A 21,020-nucleotide genomic window follows, 5' to 3' on the forward strand; every position below is an offset into this window, starting at 1 on the left:
TAAAGAAAGGAAAAGTTGAGGAGGCAGAATCAGTACTCACTGGTTGTTGGTGTGCGTTCATGGTAATCTGAAAAATTGAAAAGGCATGATATATTAGATGAAATGCTGCCATTAGTTGATGAATAAAACTGAACATTTTCATGAAGGCTTTAATATTTCATCAGATTTATGTCATAAAACAGCAGAGAATAGCATATAGTTGTCTGTGATAAATACCGTTCACATAGAGGCTGTTACTGTCCAGTGAATATGGTGGTAAGGTGGTGATGCCATTTGTCTGGTTTCTGAACACATGGTACACAGTGACACGGTTAACTTCCTTAGGGTCTGAGTCATTTCTGAAAGAGCAGTTTGCAAACACTCTGGTGTCCTGTCCGTTGACCATGCTGTGGAAAAGATGGAAAGACTTTGAAGTCACACAGTGACTTGTACCGTTACTGAAAACACGGCAATGGTTTTGCAGATACTAGCCCGGAATATTTTCAAGCAATCTTAAATGAAATATTAATCCTGGTGATTATAACTTAATTACTCACCTGAATGAGAGAACACTGCAGCTGATGAATGTCTTGTTGATATTGCTGCTACCAAAGACGTTATTGAGCTGTGGAGAAGGAGGAATTGGAGATTTAGATAAAGTAACTGAGCAATAATTAACCCATGTATGGATTGTTAATTAGTCTACTGACCTGGGAAGTAATATTGCTTGCTGCAGATTTGAAGATTTGAGAATTGGGATCTTGCAATTCGGGCGCCGGGCGCAAATTAGTTGCAATGAAGGTGACGTTAAAATCAAAAGCGACTCCTTCCAAACCTGAGGGCGTGGTCTGTGTTGGTGCTGCAGATGATATGGAAAATTGGAAAAAATGTCAGTGACTTGAAAAATACAGTGTTGTTATCTTACTTGTATCACATAGCTGAAAGAAAGATTAGCCAAGATTTGAAATATTGGAACATTCCTGATGCTGTTGGACCTTGTGAAGGAAAGGAGTTTTCGACTTGAATCAATAATGAAAGGGTATAGGTGATGTGGCTGCTGTGAACAGCCCCTGTGAGTCGGGAGTTTGAGAAGCTGGGTTCATTTGATGAGATTACGGAGAAAAGAATAAATGTGATTCCGTCAGGGTTAGTGAATGATAGTCCAAACTCGAGAGGCCGACACAGCTGTGGCAACATTGCAACAAACTACAGATCTGCTGATTTCCTGTGCATTTCCCCAAATTTCCTTTCCAGTTCTAATCTGCAGAAATTCAAAGCGCTATGATGGATTGTGTGGCTAACTGTGCAATGAAAGCATGGATGCCGAGGGTGTTGTTACGGTCAAAATATCCAGTAGAAAAGTTCCTTAATTCCTGGTGAGAGCGGATAACTGTAAAGGAGGTGTGTATGGTAAGAATATGTTATGCACAGAACAAGCGTTTTATTTGATGTAAAGGGAGTGTTAGTTGCCTAGATGGTTCTGATCGAGATGGTAGTGGGTATCGAATGTGACAAGGGACTTTCAAGAAGCACTCAGATGGGTACATGAATGTAGAGGAAATGGCGGATGTTGACGATGGGTCGATGGGAAATTAATTAGCTGTTTAATTACAATAGAAGGCAGAGGTATTAATTCGTAGAGTAGTGCTGCCCAGAAACAGGTGCTTTGATCCATCTCCAGCGTGTCAAAGTATTAACCTGCCAAATTTCATTGCCCTACACCCAGATTAATGTCGTCCATATTCCTCCTTTCCACCTATCTAAGCATATTTATCTTAAATGCTGAAATGAAACTGGCTTCTGCTGCTTCCGTTGACCGTTTCTACCAGTCTTAATCAACACTCGGAGCGAAGAGTTTCTCCTCATGTTGCCATTCAACATTGCACCAATTTCCTTTAACCCCTGACCTCTAGTGCTAGTCCAGTGGAATCTCCTGGCAAAACTCTGCTCTGATTTACTCTGGGTATCCCCAGTAGTACAAGGATGTGGGCAGCACAGCCTGTTGTTGTCATCAACCGTTCTGTTGAGTAAGCTCCATTTGTGGCCACACTATTCCCGTCCGTCACTACTTCACCGATACGGAGACTGCATTGCATAATATTTTGCATGTATTTAATACAAATAATTCATTGCTGTTATTCGCTGTAAAGAAAGGAAAAGTTGAGGAGGCAGAATCAGTACTCACTGGTTGTTGGTGTGCGTTCATGGTAATCTGAAAAATTGAAAAGGCATGATATATTAGATGAAATGCTGCCATTAGTTGATGAATAAAACTGAACATTTTCATGAAGGCTTTAATATTTCATCAGATTTATGTCATAAAACAGCAGAGAATAGCATATAGCTGTCTGTGATAAATACCGTTCACATAGAGGCTGTTACTGTCCAGTGAATATGGTGGTAAGGTGGTGATGCCATTTGTCTGGTTTCTGAACACATGGTACACAGTGACACGGTTAACTTCCTTAGGGTCTGAGTCATTTCTGAAAGAGCAGTTTGCAAACACTCTGGTGTCCTGTCCGTTGACCATGCTGTGGAAAAGATGGAAAGACTTTGAAGTCACACAGTGACTTGTACCGTTACTGAAAACACGGCAATGGTTTTGCAGATACTAGCCCGGAATATTTTCAAGCAATCTTAAATGAAATATTAATCCTGGTGATTATAACTTAATTACTCACCTGAATGAGAGAACACTGCAGCTGATGAATGTCTTGTTGATATTGCTGCTACCAAAGACGTTATTGAGCTGTGGAGAAGGAGGAATTGGAGATTTAGATAAAGTAACTGAGCAATAATTAACCCATGTATGGATTGTTAATTAGTCTACTGACCTGGGAAGTAATATTGCTTGCTGCAGATTTGAAGATTTGAGAATTGGGATCTTGCAATTCGGGCGCCGGGCGCAAATTAGTTGCAATGAAGGTGACGTTAAAATCAAAAGCGACTCCTTCCAAACCTGAGGGCGTGGTCTGTGTTGGTGCTGCAGATGATATGGAAAATTGGAAAAAATGTCAGTGACTTGAAAAATACAGTGTTGTTATCTTACTTGTATCACATAGCTGAAAGAAAGATTAGCCAAGATTTGAAATATTGGAACATTGTTGATGCTGTTGGACCTTGTGAAGGAAAGGAGTTTTCGACTTGAATCAATAATGAAAGGGTATAGGTGATGTGGCTGCTGTGAACAGCCCCTGTGAGTCGGGAGTTTGAGAAGCTGGTTTCATTTGATGAGATTACGGAGGAAAAAATAAATGTGATTCCGTCAGGATTAGTGAATGATCGTCCAAACTCGAGAGGCCGACACAGCTGTGGCAACATTGCAACAAGCTACAGATCTGCTGATTTCCTGTGCATTTCCCCAAATTTCCTTTCCAGTTCTAATCTGCAGAAATTCAAAGCGCTATGATGGATTGTGTGGCTAACTGTGCAATGAAAGCATGGATGCCGAGGGTGTTGTTAAGGTCAAAATGTCCAGTAGAAAAGTTCCTTAACTCCAGGTGAGAGCGGATAACTGTAAAGGAGATGTGTATGGTAAGACTTTGTTATGCACAGAACAAGCGTTTTATTTGATGTAAAGGGAGTGTTAGTTGCCTAGAGGGTTCTGATCGAAATGGTAGTGGGTATCAAATGTGAAAAGGGACTTTCAAGAAGCACTCAGATGGGTACATGAATGTAGATGAAATGGCGGATGTTGACGATGGGTCGATGGGAAATTAATTAGCTGTTTAATTACAATAGAAGGCAGAGGTATTAATTCGTAGAGTAGTGCTGCCCAGAAACAGGTGCTTTGATCCATCTCCAGCGTGTCAAAGTATTAACCTGCCAAATTTCATTGCCCTACACCCAGATTAATGTCGTCCATATTCCTCCTTTCCACCTATCTAAGCATATTTATCTTAAATGCTGAAATGAAACTGGCTTCTGCTGCTTCCGTTGACAGTTTGTACCAGTCTTAATCAACACTCGGAGCGAAGAGCTTCTCCTCATGTTGCCCTTCATCAGTGCACCAATTTCCTTTAACCCCTGACCTCTAGTGCTAGTCCAGTGGAATCTCATGGCAAAACTCTGCTCTGATTTACTCTGGGTATCCCCAGTAGTACAAGGATGTGGGCAGCACAGCCTGTTGTTGTCATCAACCGTTCTGTTAAGTAAGCTCCATTTGTGGCCACACTATTCCCGTCCGTCACTACTTCACCGATACGGAGACTGCATTGCATAATATTTTGCATGTATTTAATACAAATAATTCATTGCTGTTATTCGCTGTAAAGAAAGGAAAAGTTGAGGAGGCAGAATCAGTACTCACTGGTTGTTGGTGTGCGTTCATGGTAATCTGAAAAATTGAAAAGGCATGATATATTAGATGAAATGCTGCCATTAGTTGATGAATAAAACTGAACATTTTCATGAAGGCTTTAATATTTCATCAGATTTATGTCATAAAACAGCAGAGAATAGCATATAGCTGTCTGTGATAAATACCGTTCACATAGAGGCTGTTACTGTCCAGTGAATATGGTGGTAAGGTGGTGATGCCATTTGTCTGGTTTCTGAACACATGGTACACAGTGAGACGGTTAACTTCCTTAGGGTCTGAGTCATTTCTGAAAGAGCAGTTTGCAAACACTCTGGTGTCCTGTCCGTTGACCATGCTGTGGATAAGATGGAAAGACTTTGAAGTCACACAGTGACTTGTACCGTTACTGAAAACACGGCAATGGTTTTGCAGATACTAGCCCGGAATATTTTCAAGCAATCTTAAATGAAATATTAATCCTGGTGATTATAACTTAATTACTCACCTGAATGAGAGAACACTGCAGCTGATGAATGTCTTGTTGATATTGCTGCTACCAAAGACGTTATTGAGCTGTGGAGAAGGAGGAATTGGAGATTTAGATAAAGTAACTGAGCAATAATTAACCCATGTATGGATTGTTAATTAGTCTACTGACCTGGGAAGTAATATTACTTGCTGCAGATTTGAAGATTTGAGAATTGGGATCTTGCAATTCGGGCGCCGGGCGCAAATTAGTTGCAATGAAGGTGACGTTAAAATCAAAAGCGACTCCTTCCAAAGCTGAAGGCGTGGTCTGTGTTGGTGCTGCAGATGATATGGAAAATTGGAAAAAATGTCAGTGACTTGAAAAATACAGTGTTGTTATCTTACTAGTATCACATAGCTGAAAGAAAGATTAGCCAAGATTTGAAATATTGGAACATTGCTGATGCTGTTGGACCTTGTGAAGGAAGGGAGTTTTCGACTTGAATCAATAATGAAAGGTTATAGGTGATGTGGCTGCTGTGAACAGCCCCTGTGAGTCGGGAGTTTGAGAAGCTGGGTTCATTTGATGAGAGTCGTAGGAAAGAATAAATGTGATTCCGTCAGGATTAGTGAATGATAGTCCAAACTCGAGAGGCCGACACAGCTGTGGCAACATTGCAACAAACTACAGATCTGCTGATTTCCTGTGCATTTCCCCAAATTTCCTTTCCAGTTCTAATCTGCAGAAATTCAAAGCGCTATGATGGATTGTGTGGCTAACGGTGGAATGAAAGCATGGATGCCGAGGGTGTTGTTAAGGTCAAAATGTCCAGTAGAAAAGTTCCTTAATTACAGGTGAGAGCGGATAATTGTAAAGGAGATGTGTATGGTAAGACTTTGTTATGCACAGAACAAGCGTTTTATTTGATGTAAAGGGATTGTTAGTTGCCTAGAGGGTTCTGATCGAGATGGTAGTGGGTATCGAATGTGACAAGGGACTTTCAAGAAGCACTCAGATGGGTACATGAATGTAGAGGAAATGGCGGATGTTGACGATGGGTCGATGGGAAATTAATTAGCTGTTTAATTACAATAGAAGGCAGAGGTATTAATTCGTAGAGTAGTGCTGCCCAGAAACAGGTGCTTTGATCCATCTCCAGCGTGTCAAAGTATTAACCTGCCAAATTTCATTGCCCTACACCCAGATTAATGTCGTCCATATTCCTCCTTTCCACCTATCTAAGCATATTTATCTTAAATGCTGAAATGAAACTGGCTTCTGCTGCTTCCGTTGACAGTTTGTACCAGTCTTAATCAACACTCGGAGCGAAGAGCTTCTCCTCATGTTGCCCTTCATCATTGCACCAATTTCCTTTAACCCCTGACCTCTAGTGCTAGTCCAATGGAATCTCATGGCAAAACTCTGCTCTGATTTACTCTGGGTATCCCCAGTATTACAAGGATGTGGGCAGCACAGCCTGTTGTTGTCATCAACCGTTCTGTTGAGTAAGCTCCATTTGTGGCCACACTATTCCCGTCCGTCACTACTTCACCGATATGGAGACTGCATTGCATAATATTTTGCATGTATTTAATACAAATAATTCATTGCTGTTATTCGCTGTAAAAAAGGAAAAGTTGAGGAGGCAGAATCAGTACTCACTGGTTGTTGGTGTGCGTTCATGGTAATCTGAAAAATTGAAAAGGCATGATATATTAGATGAAATGCTGCCATTAGTTGATGAATAAAACTGAACATTTTCATGAAGGCTTTAATATTTCATCAGATTTATGTCATAAAACAGCAGAGAATAGCATATAGCTGTCTGTGATAAATACCGTTCACATAGAGGCTGTTACTGTCCAGTGAATATGGTGGTAAGGTGGTGATGCCATTTGTCTGGTTTCTGAACACATGGTACACAGTGACACGGTTAACTTCCTTAGGTTCTGAGTCATTTCTGAAAGAGCAGTTTGCAAACACTCTGGTGTCCTGTCCGTTGACCATGCTGTGGAAAAGATGGAAAGACTTTGAAGTCACACAGTGACTTGTACCGTTACTGAAAACACGGCAATGGTTTTGCAGATACTTGCCCGGAATATTTTCAAGCAATCTTAAATGAAATATTAATCCTGGTGATTATAACTTAATTACTCACCTGAATGAGAGAACACTGCAGCTGATGAATGTCTTGTTGATATTGCTGCTACCAAAGACGTTATTGAGCTGTGGAGAAGGAGGAATTGGAGATTTAGATAAAGTAACTGAGCAATAATTAACCCATGTATGGATTGTTAATTAGTCTACTGACCTGGGAAGTAATATTACTTGCTGCAGATTTGAAGATTTGAGAATTGGGATCTTGCAATTCGGGCGCCGGGCGCAAATTAGTTGCAATGAAGGTGACGTTAAAATCAAAAGCGACTCCTTCCAAAGCTGAAGGCGTGGTCTGTGTTGGTGCTGCAGATGATATGGAAAATTGGAAAAAATGTCAGTGACTTGAAAAATACAGTGTTGTTATCTTACTAGTATCACATAGCTGAAAGAAAGATTAGCCAAGATTTGAAATATTGGAACATTGCTGATGCTGTTGGACCTTGTGAAAGAAGGGAGTTTTCGACTTGAATCAATAATGAAAGGTTATAGGTGATGTGGCTGCTGTGAACAGCCGCTGTGAGTCGGGAGTTTGAGAAGCTGGGTTCATTTGATGAGAGTCGTAGGAAAGAATAAATGTGATTCCGTCAGGATTAGTGAATGATAGTCCAAACTCGAGAGGCCGACACAGCTGTGGCAACATTGCAACAAACTACAGATCTGCTGATTTCCTGTGCATTTCCCCAAATTTCCTTTCCAGTTCTAATCTGCAGAAATTCAAAGCGCTATGATGGATTGTGTGGCTAACGGTGGAATGAAAGCATGGATGCCGAGGGTGTTGTTAAGGTCAAAATGTCCAGTAGAAAAGTTCCTTAATTACAGGTGAGAGCGGATAATTGTAAAGGAGATGTGTATGGTAAGACTTTGTTATGCACAGAACAAGCGTTTTATTTGATGTAAAGGGATTGTTAGTTGCCTAGAGGGTTCTGATCGAGATGGTAGTGGGTATCGAATGTGACAAGGGACTTTCAAGAAGCACTCAGATGGGTACATGAATGTAGAGGAAATGGCGGATGTAGACGATGGGTCGATGGGAAATTAATTAGCTGTTTAATTACAATAGAAGGCAGAGGTATTAATTCGTAGAGTAGTGCTGCCCAGAAACAGGTGCTTTGATCCATCTCCAGGGTGTCAAAGTAATAACCTGCCAAATTTCATTGCCCTACACCCAGATTAATGTCGTCCATAGTCCTCCTTTCCACCTATCTAAGCATATTTATCTTAAATGCTGAAATGAAACTGGCTTCTGCTGCTTCCGTTGACCGTTTGTATGAGTCTTAATCAACACTCGGAGCGAAGAGCTTCTCCTCATGTTGCCCTTCATCATTGCACCAATTTCCTTTAACCCCTGACCTCTAGTGCTAGTCCAGTGGAATCTCATGGCAAAACTCTGCTCTGATTTACTCTGGGTATCCCCAGTAGTACAAGGATGTGGGCAGCACAGCCTGTTGTTGTCATCAACCGTTCTGTTAAGTAAGCTCCATTTGTGGCCACACTATTCCCGTCCGTCACTACTTCACCGATACGGAGACTGCATTGCATAATATTTTGCATGTATTTAATACAAATAATTCATTGCTGTTATTCGCTGTAAAGAAAGGAAAAGTTGAGGAGGCAGAATCAGTACTCACTGGTTGTTGGTGTGCGTTCATGGTAATCTGAAAAATTGAAAAGGCATGATATATTAGATGAAATGCTGCCATTAGTTGATGAATAAAACTGAACATTTTCATGAAGGCTTTAATATTTCATCAGATTTATGTCATAAAACAGCAGAGAATAGCATATAGTTGTCTGTGATAAATACCGTTCACATAGAGGCTGTTACTGTCCAGTGAATATGGTGGTAAGGTGGTGATGCCATTTGTCTGGTTTCTGAACACATGGTACACAGTGACACGGTTAACTTCCTTAGGGTCTGAGTCATTTCTGAAAGAGCAGTTTGCAAACACTCTGGTGTCCTGTCCGTTGACCATGCTGTGGAAAAGATGGAAAGACTTTGAAGTCACACAGTGACTTGTACCGTTACTGAAAACACGGCAATGGTTTTGCAGATACTAGCCCGGAATATTTTCAAGCAATCTTAAATGAAATATTAATCCTGGTGATTATAACTTAATTACTCACCTGAATGAGAGAACACTGCAGCTGATGAATGTCTTGTTGATATTGCTGCTACCAAAGACGTTATTGAGCTGTGGAGAAGGAGGAATTGGAGATTTAGATAAAGTAACTGAGCAATAATTAACCCATGTATGGATTGTTAATTAGTCTACTGACCTGGGAAGTAATATTACTTGCTGCAGATTTGAAGATTTGAGAATTGGGATCTTGCAATTCGGGCGCCGGGCGCAAATTAGTTGCAATGAAGGTGACGTTAAAATCAAAAGCGACTCCTTCCAAAGCTGAAGGCGTGGTCTGTGTTGGTGCTGCAGATGATATGGAAAATTGGAAAAAATGTCAGTGACTTGAAAAATACAGTGCTGTTATCTTACTTGTATCACATAGCTGAAAGACAGATTAGCCAAGATTTGAAATATTGGAACATTGCTGATGCTGTTGGACCTTGTGAAGGAAAGGAGTTTTCGACTTGAATCAATAATGAAAGGGTATAGGTGATGTGGCTGCTGTGAACAGCCCCTGTGAGTCGGGAGTTTGAGAAGCTGGGTTCATTTGATGAGACTCGGAGGAAAGAATAAATGTGATTCTGTCAGGGTTAGTGAATGATCGTCCAAACTCGAGAGGCCGACACAGCTGTGGCAACATTGCAACAAACTACAGATCTGCTGATTTCCTGTGCATTTCACCAAATTTCCTTTCCAGTTCTAATCTGCAGAAATTCAAAGCGCTATGATGGATTGTGTGGCTAACTGTGCAATGAAAGCATGGATGCCGAGGGTGTTGTTACGGTCAAAATGTCCAGTAGAAAAGTTCCTTAACTCCAGGTGAGAGCGGATAACTGTAAAGGAGGTGTGTATGGTAAGACTTTGTTATGCACAGAACAAGCGTTTTATTTGATGTAAAGGGAGTGTTAGTTGCCTAGAGGGTTCTGATCGAAATGGTAGTGGGTATCAAATGTGACAAGGGACTTTCAAGAAGCACTCAGATGGGTACATGAATGTAGATGAAATGGCGGATGTTGACGATGGGTCGATGGGAAATTAATTAGCTGTTTAATTACAATGGAAGGCAGAGGTATTAATTCGTAGAGTAGTGCTGCCCAGAAACAGGTGCTTTGATCCATCTCCAGCGTGTCAAAGTATTAACCTGCCAAATTTCATTGCCCTACACCCAGATTAATGTCGTCCATATTCCTCCTTTCCACCTATCTAAGCATATTTATCTTAAATGCTGAAATGAAACTGGCTTCTGCTGCTTCCGTTGACCGTTTGTACCAGTCTTAATCAACACTCGGAGCGAAGAGCTTCTCCTCATGTTGCCCTTCATCATTGCACCAATTTCCTTTAACCCCTGACCTCTAGTGCTAGTCCAGTGGAATCTCATGGCAAAACTCTGCTCTGATTTACTCTGGGTATCCCCAGTAGTACAAGGATGTGGGCAGCACAGCCTGTTGTTGTCATCAACCGTTCTGTTAAGTAAGCTCCATTTGTGGCCACACTATTCCCGTCCGTCACTACTTCACGGATACGGAGACTGCATTGCATAATATTTTGCATGTATTTAATACAAATAATTCATTGCTGTTATTCGCTGTAAAGAAAGGAAAAGTTGAGGAGGCAGAATCAGTACTCACTGGTTGTTGGTGTGCGTTCATGGTAATCTGAAAAATTGAAAAGGCATGATATATTAGATGAAATGCTGCCATTAGTTGATGAATAAAACTGAACATTTTCATGAAGGCTTTAATATTTCATCAGATTTATGTCATAAAACAGCAGAGAATAGCATATAGTTGTCTGTGATAAATACCGTTCACATAGAGGCTGTTACTGTCCAGTGAATATGGTGGTAAGGTGGTGATGCCATTTGTCTGGTTTCTGAACACATGGTACACAGTGACACGGTTAACTTCCTTAGGGTCTGAGTCATTTCTGAAAGAGCAGTTTGCAAACACTCTGGTGTCCTGTCCGTTGACCATGCTGTGGAAAAGATGGAAAGACTTTGAAGTCACACAGTGACTTGTACCGTTACTGAAAACACGGCAATGGTTTTGCAGATACTAGCCCGGAATATTTTCAAGCAATCTTAAATGAAATATTAATCCTGGTGATTATAACTTAATTACTCACCTGAATGAGAGAACACTGCAGCTGATGAATGTCTTGTTGATATTGCTGCTACCAAAGACGTTATTGAGCTGTGGAGAAGGAGGAATTGGAGATTTAGATAAAGTAACTGAGCAATAATTAACCCATGTATGGATTGTTAATTAGTCTACTGACCTGGGAAGTAATATTGCTTGCTGCAGATTTGAAGATTTGAGAATTGGGATCTTGCAATTCGGGCGCCGGGCGCAAATTAGTTGCAATGAAGGTGACGTTAAAATCAAAAGCGACTCCTTCTAAAGCTGAAGGCGTGGTCTGTGTTGGTGCTGCAGATGATATGGAAAATTGGAAAAAATGTCAGTGACTTGAAAAATACAGTGTTGTTATCTTACTTGTATCACATAGCTGAAAGAAAGATTAGCCAAGATTTGAAATATTGGAACATTCCTGATGCTGTTGGACCTTGTGAAGGAAAGGAGTTTTCGACTTGAATCAATAATGAAAGGGTATAGGTGATGTGGCTGCTGTGAACAGCCCCTGTGAGTCGGGAGTTTGAGAAGCTGGGTTCATTTGATGAGATTACGGAGAAAAGAATAAATGTGATTCCGTCAGGGTTAGTGAATGATAGTCCAAACTCGAGAGGCCGACACAGCTGTGGCAACATTGCAACAAACTACAGATCTGCTGATTTCCTGTGCATTTCCCCAAATTTCCTTTCCAGTTCTAATCTGCAGAAATTCAAAGCGCTATGATGGATTGTGTGGCTAACTGTGCAATGAAAGCATGGATGCCGAGGGTGTTGTTACGGTCAAAATATCCAGTAGAAAAGTTCCTTAATTCCTGGTGAGAGCGGATAACTGTAAAGGAGGTGTGTATGGTAAGAATATGTTATGCACAGAACAAGCGTTTTATTTGATGTAAAGGGAGTGTTAGTTGCCTAGAGGGTTCTGATCGAGATGGTAGTGGGTATCGAATGTGACAAGGGACTTTCAAGAAGCACTCAGATGGGTACATGAATGTAGAGGAAATGGCGGATGTTGACGATGGGTCGATGGGAAATTAATTAGCTGTTTAATTACAATAGAAGGCAGAGGTATTAATTCGTAGAGTAGTGCTGCCCAGAAACAGGTGCTTTGATCCATCTCCAGCGTGTCAAAGTATTAACCTGCCAAATTTCATTGCCCTACACCCAGATTAATGTCGTCCATATTCCTCCTTTCCACCTATCTAAGCATATTTATCTTAAATGCTGAAATGAAACTGGCTTCTGCTGCTTCCGTTGACCGTTTCTACCAGTCTTAATCAACACTCGGAGCGAAGAGTTTCTCCTCATGTTGCCATTCAACATTGCACCAATTTCCTTTAACCCCTGACCTCTAGTGCTAGTCCAGTGGAATCTCCTGGCAAAACTCTGCTCTGATTTACTCTGGGTATCCCCAGTAGTACAAGGATGTGGGCAGCACAGCCTGTTGTTGTCATCAACCGTTCTGTTGAGTAAGCTCCATTTGTGGCCACACTATTCCCGTCCGTCACTACTTCACCGATACGGAGACTGCATTGCATAATATTTTGCATGTATTTAATACAAATAATTCATTGCTGTTATTCGCTGTAAAGAAAGGAAAAGTTGAGGAGGCAGAATCAGTACTCACTGGTTGTTGGTGTGCGTTCATGGTAATCTGAAAAATTGAAAAGGCATGATATATTAGATGAAATGCTGCCATTAGTTGATGAATAAAACTGAACATTTTCATGAAGGCTTTAATATTTCATCAGATTTATGTCATAAAACAGCAGAGAATAGCATATAGCTGTCTGTGATAAATACCGTTCACATAGAGGCTGTTACTGTCCAGTGAATATGGTGGTAAGGTGGTGATGCCATTTGTCTGGTTTCTGAACACATGGTACACAGTGACACGGTTAACTTCCTTAGGGTCTGAGTCATTTCTGAAAGAGCAGTTTGCAAACACTCTGGTGTCCTGTCCGTTGACCATGCTGTGGAAAAGATGGAAAGACTTTGAAGTCACACAGTGACTTGTACCGTTACTGAAAACACGGCAATGGTTTTGCAGATACTAGCCCGGAATATTTTCAAGCAATCTTAAATGAAATATTAATCCTGGTGATTATAACTTAATTACTCACCTGAATGAGAGAACACTGCAGCTGATGAATGTCTTGTTGATATTGCTGCTACCAAAGACGTTATTGAGCTGTGGAGAAGGAGGAATTGGAGATTTAGATAAAGTAACTGAGCAATAATTAACCCATGTATGGATTGTTAATTAGTCTACTGACCTGGGAAGTAATATTGCTTGCTGCAGATTTGAAGATTTGAGAATTGGGATCTTGCAATTCGGGCGCCGGGCGCAAATTAGTTGCAATGAAGGTGACGTTAAAATCAAAAGCGACTCCTTCCAAACCTGAGGGCGTGGTCTGTGTTGGTGCTGCAGATGATATGGAAAATTGGAAAAAATGTCAGTGACTTGAAAAATACAGTGTTGTTATCTTACTTGTATCACATAGCTGAAAGAAAGATTAGCCAAGATTTGAAATATTGGAACATTGTTGATGCTGTTGGACCTTGTGAAGGAAAGGAGTTTTCGACTTGAATCAATAATGAAAGGGTATAGGTGATGTGGCTGCTGTGAACAGCCCCTGTGAGTCGGGAGTTTGAGAAGCTGGTTTCATTTGATGAGATTACGGAGGAAAAAATAAATGTGATTCCGTCAGGATTAGTGAATGATCGTCCAAACTCGAGAGGCCGACACAGCTGTGGCAACATTGCAACAAGCTACAGATCTGCTGATTTCCTGTGCATTTCCCCAAATTTCCTTTCCAGTTCTAATCTGCAGAAATTCAAAGCGCTATGATGGATTGTGTGGCTAACTGTGCAATGAAAGCATGGATGCCGAGGGTGTTGTTAAGGTCAAAATGTCCAGTAGAAAAGTTCCTTAACTCCAGGTGAGAGCGGATAACTGTAAAGGAGATGTGTATGGTAAGACTTTGTTATGCACAGAACAAGCGTTTTATTTGATGTAAAGGGAGTGTTAGTTGCCTAGAGGGTTCTGATCGAAATGGTAGTGGGTATCAAATGTGAAAAGGGACTTTCAAGAAGCACTCAGATGGGTACATGAATGTAGATGAAATGGCGGATGTTGACGATGGGTCGATGGGAAATTAATTAGCTGTTTAATTACAATAGAAGGCAGAGGTATTAATTCGTAGAGTAGTGCTGCCCAGAAACAGGTGCTTTGATCCATCTCCAGCGTGTCAAAGTATTAACCTGCCAAATTTCATTGCCCTACACCCAGATTAATGTCGTCCATATTCCTCCTTTCCACCTATCTAAGCATATTTATCTTAAATGCTGAAATGAAACTGGCTTCTGCTGCTTCCGTTGACCGTTTGTACCAGTCTTAATCAACACTCGGAGCGAAGAGCTTCTCCTCATGTTGCCCTTCATCATTGCACCAATTTCCTTTAACCCCTGACCTCTAGTGCTAGTCCAGTGGAATCTCATGGCAAAACTCTGCTCTGATTTACTCTGGGTATCCCCAGTAGTACAAGGATGTGGGCAGCACAGCCTGTTGTTGTCATCAACCGTTCTGTTAAGTAAGCTCCATTTGTGGCCACACTATTCCCGTCCGTCACTACTTCACGGATACGGAGACTGCATTGCATAATATTTTGCATGTATTTAATACAAATAATTCATTGCTGTTATTCGCTGTAAAGAAAGGAAAAGTTGAGGAGGCAGAATCAGTACTCACTGGTTGTTGGTGTGCGTTCATGGTAATCTGAAAAATTGAAAAGGCATGATATATTAGATGAAATGCTGCCATTAGTTGATGAATAAAACTGAACATTTTCATGAAGGCTTTAATATTTCATCAGATTTATGTCATAAAACAGCAGAGAATAGCATATAGTTGTCTGTGATAAATACCGTTCACATAGAGGCTGTTACTGTCCAGTGAATATGGTGGTAAGGTGGTGATGCCATTTGTCTGGTTTCTGAACACATGGTACACAGTGACACGGTTAACTTCCTTAGGGTCTGAGTCATTTCTGAAAGAGCAGTTTGCAAACACTCTGGTGTCCTGTCCGTTGACCATGCTGTGGAAAAGATGGAAAGACTTTGAAGTCACACAGTGACTTGTACCGTTACTGAAAACACGGCAATGGTTTTGCAGATACTAGCCCGGAATATTTTCAAGCAATCTTAAATGAAATATTAATCCTGGTGATTATAACTTAATTACTCACCTGAATGAGAGAACACTGCAGCTGATGAATGTCTTGTTGATATTGCTGCTACCAAAGACGTTATTGAGCTGTGGAGAAGGAGGAATTGGAGATTTAGATAAAGTAACTGAGCAATAATTAACCCATGTATGGATTGTTAATTAGTCTACTGACCTGGGAAGTAATATTACTTGCTGCAGATTTGAAGATTTGAGAATTGGGATCTTGCAATTCGGGCGCCGGGCGCAAATTAGTTGCAATGAAGGTGACGTTAAAATCAAAAGCGACTCCTTCCAAAGCTGAAGGCGTGGTCTGTGTTGGTGCTGCAGATGATATGGAAAATTGGAAAAAATGTCAGTGACTTGAAAAATACAGTGTTGTTATCTTACTAGTATCACATAGCTGAAAGAAAGATTAGCCAAGATTTGAAATATTGGAACATTGCTGATGCTGTTGGACCTTGTGAAGGAAGGGAGTTTTCGACTTGAATCAATAATGAAAGGTTATAGGTGATGTGGCTGCTGTGAACAGCCCCTGTGAGTCGGGAGTTTGAGAAGCTGGGTTCATTTGATGAGAGTCGTAGGAAAGAATAAATGTGATTCCGTCAGGATTAGTGAATGATAGTCCAAACTCGAGAGGCCGACACAGCTGTGGCAACATTGCAACAAACTACAGATCTGCTGATTTCCTGTGCATTTCCCCAAATTTCCTTTCCAGTTCTAATCTGCAGAAATTCAAAGCGCTATGATGGATTGTGTGGCTAACGGTGGAATGAAAGCATGGATGCCGAGGGTGTTGTTAAGGTCAAAATGTCCAGTAGAAAAGTTCCTTAATTACAGGTGAGAGCGGATAATTGTAAAGGAGATGTGTATGGTAAGACTTTGTTATGCACAGAACAAGCGTTTTATTTGATGTAAAGGGATTGTTAGTTGCCTAGAGGGTTCTGATCGAGATGGTAGTGGGTATCGAATGTGACAAGGGACTTTCAAGAAGCACTCAGATGGGTACATGAATGTAGAGGAAATGGCGGATGTTGACGATGGGTCGATGGGAAATTAATTAGCTGTTTAATTACAATAGAAGGCAGAGGTATTAATTCGTAGAGTAGTGCTGCCCAGAAACAGGTGCTTTGATCCATCTCCAGCGTGTCAAAGTATTAACCTGCCAAATTTCATTGCCCTACACCCAGATTAATGTCGTCCATATTCCTCCTTTCCACCTATCTAAGCATATTTATCTTAAATGCTGAAATGAAACTGGCTTCTGCTGCTTCCGTTGACAGTTTGTACCAGTCTTAATCAACACTCGGAGCGAAGAGCTTCTCCTCATGTTGCCCTTCATCATTGCACCAATTTCCTTTAACCCCTGACCTCTAGTGCTAGTCCAATGGAATCTCATGGCAAAACTCTGCTCTGATTTACTCTGGGTATCCCCAGTATTACAAGGATGTGGGCAGCACAGCCTGTTGTTGTCATCAACCGTTCTGTTGAGTAAGCTCCATTTGTGGCCACACTATTCCCGTCCGTCACTACTTCACCGATATGGAGACTGCATTGCATAATATTTTGCATGTATTTAATACAAATAATTCATTGCTGTTATTCGCTGTAAAGAAAGGAAAAGTTGAGGAGGCAGAATCAGTACTCACTGGTTGTTGGTGTGCGTTCATGGTAATCTGAAAAATTGAAAAGGCATGATATATTAGATGAAATGCTGCCATTAGTTGATGAATAAAACTGAACATTTTCATGAAGGCTTTAATATTTCATCAGATTTATGTCATAAAACAGCAGAGAATAGCATATAGCTGTCTGTGATAAATACCGTTCACATAGAGGCTGTTACTGTCCAGTGAATATGGTGGTAAGGTGGTGATGCCATTTGTCTGGTTTCTGAACACATGGTACACAGTGACACGGTTAACTTCCTTAGGTTCTGAGTCATTTCTGAAAGAGCAGTTTGCAAACAATCTGGTGTCCTGTCCGTTGACCATGCTGTGGAAAAGATGGAAAGACTTTGAAGTCACACAGTGACTTGTACCGTTACTGAAAACACGGCAATGGTTTTGCAGATACTTGCCCGGAATATTTTCAAGCAATCTTAAATGAAATATTAATCCTGGTGATTATAACTTAATTACTCACCTGAATGAGAGAACACTGCAGCTGATGAATGTCTTGTTGATATTGCTGCTACCAAAGACGTTATTGAGCTGTGGAGAAGGAGGAATTGGAGATTTAGATAAAGTAACTGAGCAATAATTAACCCATGTATGGATTGTTAATTAGTCTACTGACCTGGGAAGTAATATTACTTGCTGCAGATTTGAAGATTTGAGAATTGGGATCTTGCAATTCGGGCGCCGGGCGCAAATTAGTTGCAATGAAGGTGACGTTAAAATCAAAAGCGACTCCTTCCAAAGCTGAAGGCGTGGTCTGTGTTGGTGCTGCAGATGATATGGAAAATTGGAAAAAATGTCAGTGACTTGAAAAATACAGTGTTGTTATCTTACTAGTATCACATAGCTGAAAGAAAGATTAGCCAAGATTTGAAATATTGGAACATTGCTGTTGCTGTTGGACCTTGTGAAAGAAGGGAGTTTTCGACTTGAATCAATAATGAAAGGTTATAGGTGATGTGGCTGCTGTGAACAGCCCCTGTGAGTCGGGAGTTTGAGAAGCTGGGTTCATTTGATGAGAGTCGTAGGAAAGAATAAATGTGATTCCGTCAGGATTAGTGAATGATAGTCCAAACTCGAGAGGCCGACACAGCTGTGGCAACATTGCAACAAACTACAGATCTGCTGATTTCCTGTGCATTTCCCCAAATTTCCTTTCCAGTTCTAATCTGCAGAAATTCAAAGCGCTATGATGGATTGTGTGGCTAACGGTGGAATGAAAGCATGGATGCCGAGGGTGTTGTTAAGGTCAAAATGTCCAGTAGAAAAGTTCCTTAATTACAGGTGAGAGCGGATAATTGTAAAGGAGATGTGTATGGTAAGACTTTGTTATGCACAGAACAAGCGTTTTATTTGATGTAAAGGGATTGTTAGTTGCCTAGAGGGTTCTGATCGAGATGGTAGTGGGTATCGAATGTGACAAGGGACTTTCAAGAAGCACTCAGATGGGTACATGAATGTAGAGGAAATGGCGGATGTAGACGATGGGTCGATGGGAAATTAATTAGCTGTTTAATTACAATAGAAGGCAGAGGTATTAATTCGTAGAGTAGTGCTGCCCAGAAACAGGTGCTTTGATCCATCTCCAGGGTGTCAAAGTAATAACCTGCCAAATTTCATTGCCCTACACCCAGATTAATGTCGTCCATAGTCCTCCTTTCCACCTATCTAAGCATATTTATCTTAAATGCTGAAATGAAACTGGCTTCTGCTGCTTCCGTTGACCGTTTGTATGAGTCTTAATCAACACTCGGAGCGAAGAGCTTCTCCTCATGTTGCCCTTCATCATTGCACCAATTTCCTTTAACCCCTGACCTCTAGTGCTAGTCCAATGGAATCTCATGGCAAAACTCTGCTCTGATTTACTCTGGGTATCCCCAGTATTACAAGGATGTGGGCAGCACAGCCTGTTGTTGTCATCAACCGTTCTGTTGAGTAAGCTCCATTTGTGGCCACACTATTCCCGTCCGTCACTACTTCACCGATACGGAGACTGCATTGCATAATATTTTGCATGTATTTAATACAAATAATTCATTGCTGTTATTCGCTGTAAAGAAAGGAAAAGTTGAGGAGGCAGAATCAGTACTCACTGGTTGTTGGTGTGCGTTCATGGTAATCTGAAAAATTGAAAAGGCATGATATATTAGATGAAATGCTGCCATTAGTTGATGAATAAAACTGAACATTTTCATGAAGGCTTTAATATTTCATCAGATTTATGTCATAAAACAGCAGAGAATAGCATATAGCTGTCTGTGATAAATACCGTTCACATAGAGGCTGTTACTGTCCAGTGAATATGGTGGTAAGGTGGTGATGCCATTTGTCTGGTTTCTGAACACATGGTACACAGTGACACGGTTAACTTCCTTAGGGTCTGAGTCATTTCTGAAAGAGCAGTTTGCAAACACTCTGGTGTCCTGTCCGTTGACCATGCTGTGGAAAAGATGGAAAGACTTTGAAGTCACACAGTGACTTGTACCGTTACTGAAAACACGGCAATGGTTTTGCAGATACTAGCCCGGAATATTTTCAAGCAATCTTAAATGAAATATTAATCCTGGTGATTATAACTTAATTACTCACCTGAATGAGAGAACACTGCAGCTGATGAATGTCTTGTTGATATTGCTGCTACCAAAGACGTTATTGAGCTGTGGAGAAGGAGGAATTGGAGATTTAGATAAAGTAACTGAGCAATAATTAACCCATGTATGGATTGTTAATTAGTCTACTGACCTGGGAAGTAATATTACTTGCTGCAGATTTGAAGATTTGAGAATTGGGATCTTGCAATTCGGGCGCCGGGCGCAAATTAGTTGCAATGAAGGTGACGTTAAAATCAAAAGCGACTCCTTCCAAAGCTGAAGGCGTGGTCTGTGTTGGTGCTGCAGACGATATGGAAAATTGGAAAAAATGTCAGTGACTTGAAAAATACAGTGTTGTTATCTTACTAGTATCACATAGCTGAAAGAAAGATTAGCCAAGATTTGAAATATTGGAACATTGCTGATGCTGTTGGACCTTGTGAAGGAAGGGAGTTTTCGACTTGAATCAATAATGAAAGGTTATAGGTGATGTGGCTGCTGTGAACAGCCCCTGTGAGTCGGGAGTTTGAGAAGCTGGGTTCATTTGATGAGAGTCGGAGGAAAGAATAAATGTGATTCCGTCAGGATTAGTGAATGATAGTCCAAACTCGAGAGGCCGACACAGCTGTGGCAACATTGCAACAAACTACAGATCTGCTGATTTCCTGTGCATTTCCCCAAATTTCCTTTCCAGTTCTAATCTGCAGAAATTCAAAGCGCTATGATGGATTGTGTGGCTAACGGTGGAATGAAAGCATGGATGCCGAGGGTGTTGTTAAGGTCAAAATGTCCAGTAGAAAAGTTCCTTAATTACAGGTGAGAGCGGATAATTGTAAAGGAGATGTGTATGGTAAGACTTTGTTATGCACAGAACAAGCGTTTTATTTGATGTAAAGGGATTGTTAGTTGCCTAGAGGGTTCTGATCGAGATGGTAGTGGGTATCGAATGTGACAAGGGACTTTCAAGAAGCACTCAGATGGGTACATGAATGTAGAGGAAATGGCGGATGTAGACGATGGGTCGATGGGAAATTAATTAGCTGTTTAATTACAATAGAAGGCAGAGGTATTAATTCGTAGAGTAGTGCTGCCCAGAAACAGGTGCTTTGATCCATCTCCAGGGTGTCAAAGTAATAACCTGCCAAATTTCATTGCCCTACACCCAGATTAATGTCGTCCATAGTCCTCCTTTCCACCTATCTAAGCATATTTATCTTAAATGCTGAAATGAAACTGGCTTCTGCTGCTTCCGTTGACCGTTTGTATGAGTCTTAATCAACACTCGGAGCGAAGAGCTTCTCCTCATGTTGCCCTTCATCATTGCACCAATTTCCTTTAACCCCTGACCTCTAGTGCTAGTCCAGTGGAATCT

The 21,020-nt window shown here is 41.0% G+C and overlaps 1 protein-coding gene across 1 annotated transcript in view; it reads right to left on the reverse strand.

Annotated features, from left to right (window-relative positions):
- LOC132406568 (mucin-3B-like) overlaps nucleotides 1-21,020 on the reverse strand; it is a 186,442-nt gene that overhangs the window by 63,827 nt on the left and 101,595 nt on the right. Inside the window, exons 146-175 of the mRNA XM_059992390.1 lie at nucleotides 19,800-19,948; nucleotides 19,647-19,714; nucleotides 19,327-19,496; nucleotides 17,677-17,825; nucleotides 17,524-17,591; nucleotides 17,204-17,373; nucleotides 15,554-15,702; nucleotides 15,401-15,468; nucleotides 15,081-15,250; nucleotides 13,430-13,578; nucleotides 13,277-13,344; nucleotides 12,957-13,126; nucleotides 11,306-11,454; nucleotides 11,153-11,220; nucleotides 10,833-11,002; nucleotides 9,183-9,331; nucleotides 9,030-9,097; nucleotides 8,710-8,879; nucleotides 7,060-7,208; nucleotides 6,907-6,974; nucleotides 6,587-6,756; nucleotides 4,938-5,086; nucleotides 4,785-4,852; nucleotides 4,465-4,634; nucleotides 2,814-2,962; nucleotides 2,661-2,728; nucleotides 2,341-2,510; nucleotides 690-838; nucleotides 537-604; nucleotides 217-386 (exon numbers count right to left, since the gene is read on the reverse strand). Coding sequence (XP_059848373.1) covers nucleotides 217-386; nucleotides 537-604; nucleotides 690-838; nucleotides 2,341-2,510; nucleotides 2,661-2,728; nucleotides 2,814-2,962; nucleotides 4,465-4,634; nucleotides 4,785-4,852; nucleotides 4,938-5,086; nucleotides 6,587-6,756; nucleotides 6,907-6,974; nucleotides 7,060-7,208; nucleotides 8,710-8,879; nucleotides 9,030-9,097; nucleotides 9,183-9,331; nucleotides 10,833-11,002; nucleotides 11,153-11,220; nucleotides 11,306-11,454; nucleotides 12,957-13,126; nucleotides 13,277-13,344; nucleotides 13,430-13,578; nucleotides 15,081-15,250; nucleotides 15,401-15,468; nucleotides 15,554-15,702; nucleotides 17,204-17,373; nucleotides 17,524-17,591; nucleotides 17,677-17,825; nucleotides 19,327-19,496; nucleotides 19,647-19,714; nucleotides 19,800-19,948 — 3,870 coding nt within the window. The remainder of the gene's footprint in view (nucleotides 1-216; nucleotides 387-536; nucleotides 605-689; nucleotides 839-2,340; nucleotides 2,511-2,660; nucleotides 2,729-2,813; nucleotides 2,963-4,464; nucleotides 4,635-4,784; nucleotides 4,853-4,937; nucleotides 5,087-6,586; nucleotides 6,757-6,906; nucleotides 6,975-7,059; nucleotides 7,209-8,709; nucleotides 8,880-9,029; nucleotides 9,098-9,182; nucleotides 9,332-10,832; nucleotides 11,003-11,152; nucleotides 11,221-11,305; nucleotides 11,455-12,956; nucleotides 13,127-13,276; nucleotides 13,345-13,429; nucleotides 13,579-15,080; nucleotides 15,251-15,400; nucleotides 15,469-15,553; nucleotides 15,703-17,203; nucleotides 17,374-17,523; nucleotides 17,592-17,676; nucleotides 17,826-19,326; nucleotides 19,497-19,646; nucleotides 19,715-19,799; nucleotides 19,949-21,020) is intronic.

The sequence above is a fragment of the Hypanus sabinus genome, chromosome 16 (assembly GCF_030144855.1).
Source record: "Hypanus sabinus isolate sHypSab1 chromosome 16, sHypSab1.hap1, whole genome shotgun sequence".
NCBI classification, from domain to species: domain Eukaryota; kingdom Metazoa; phylum Chordata; class Chondrichthyes; order Myliobatiformes; family Dasyatidae; genus Hypanus; species Hypanus sabinus.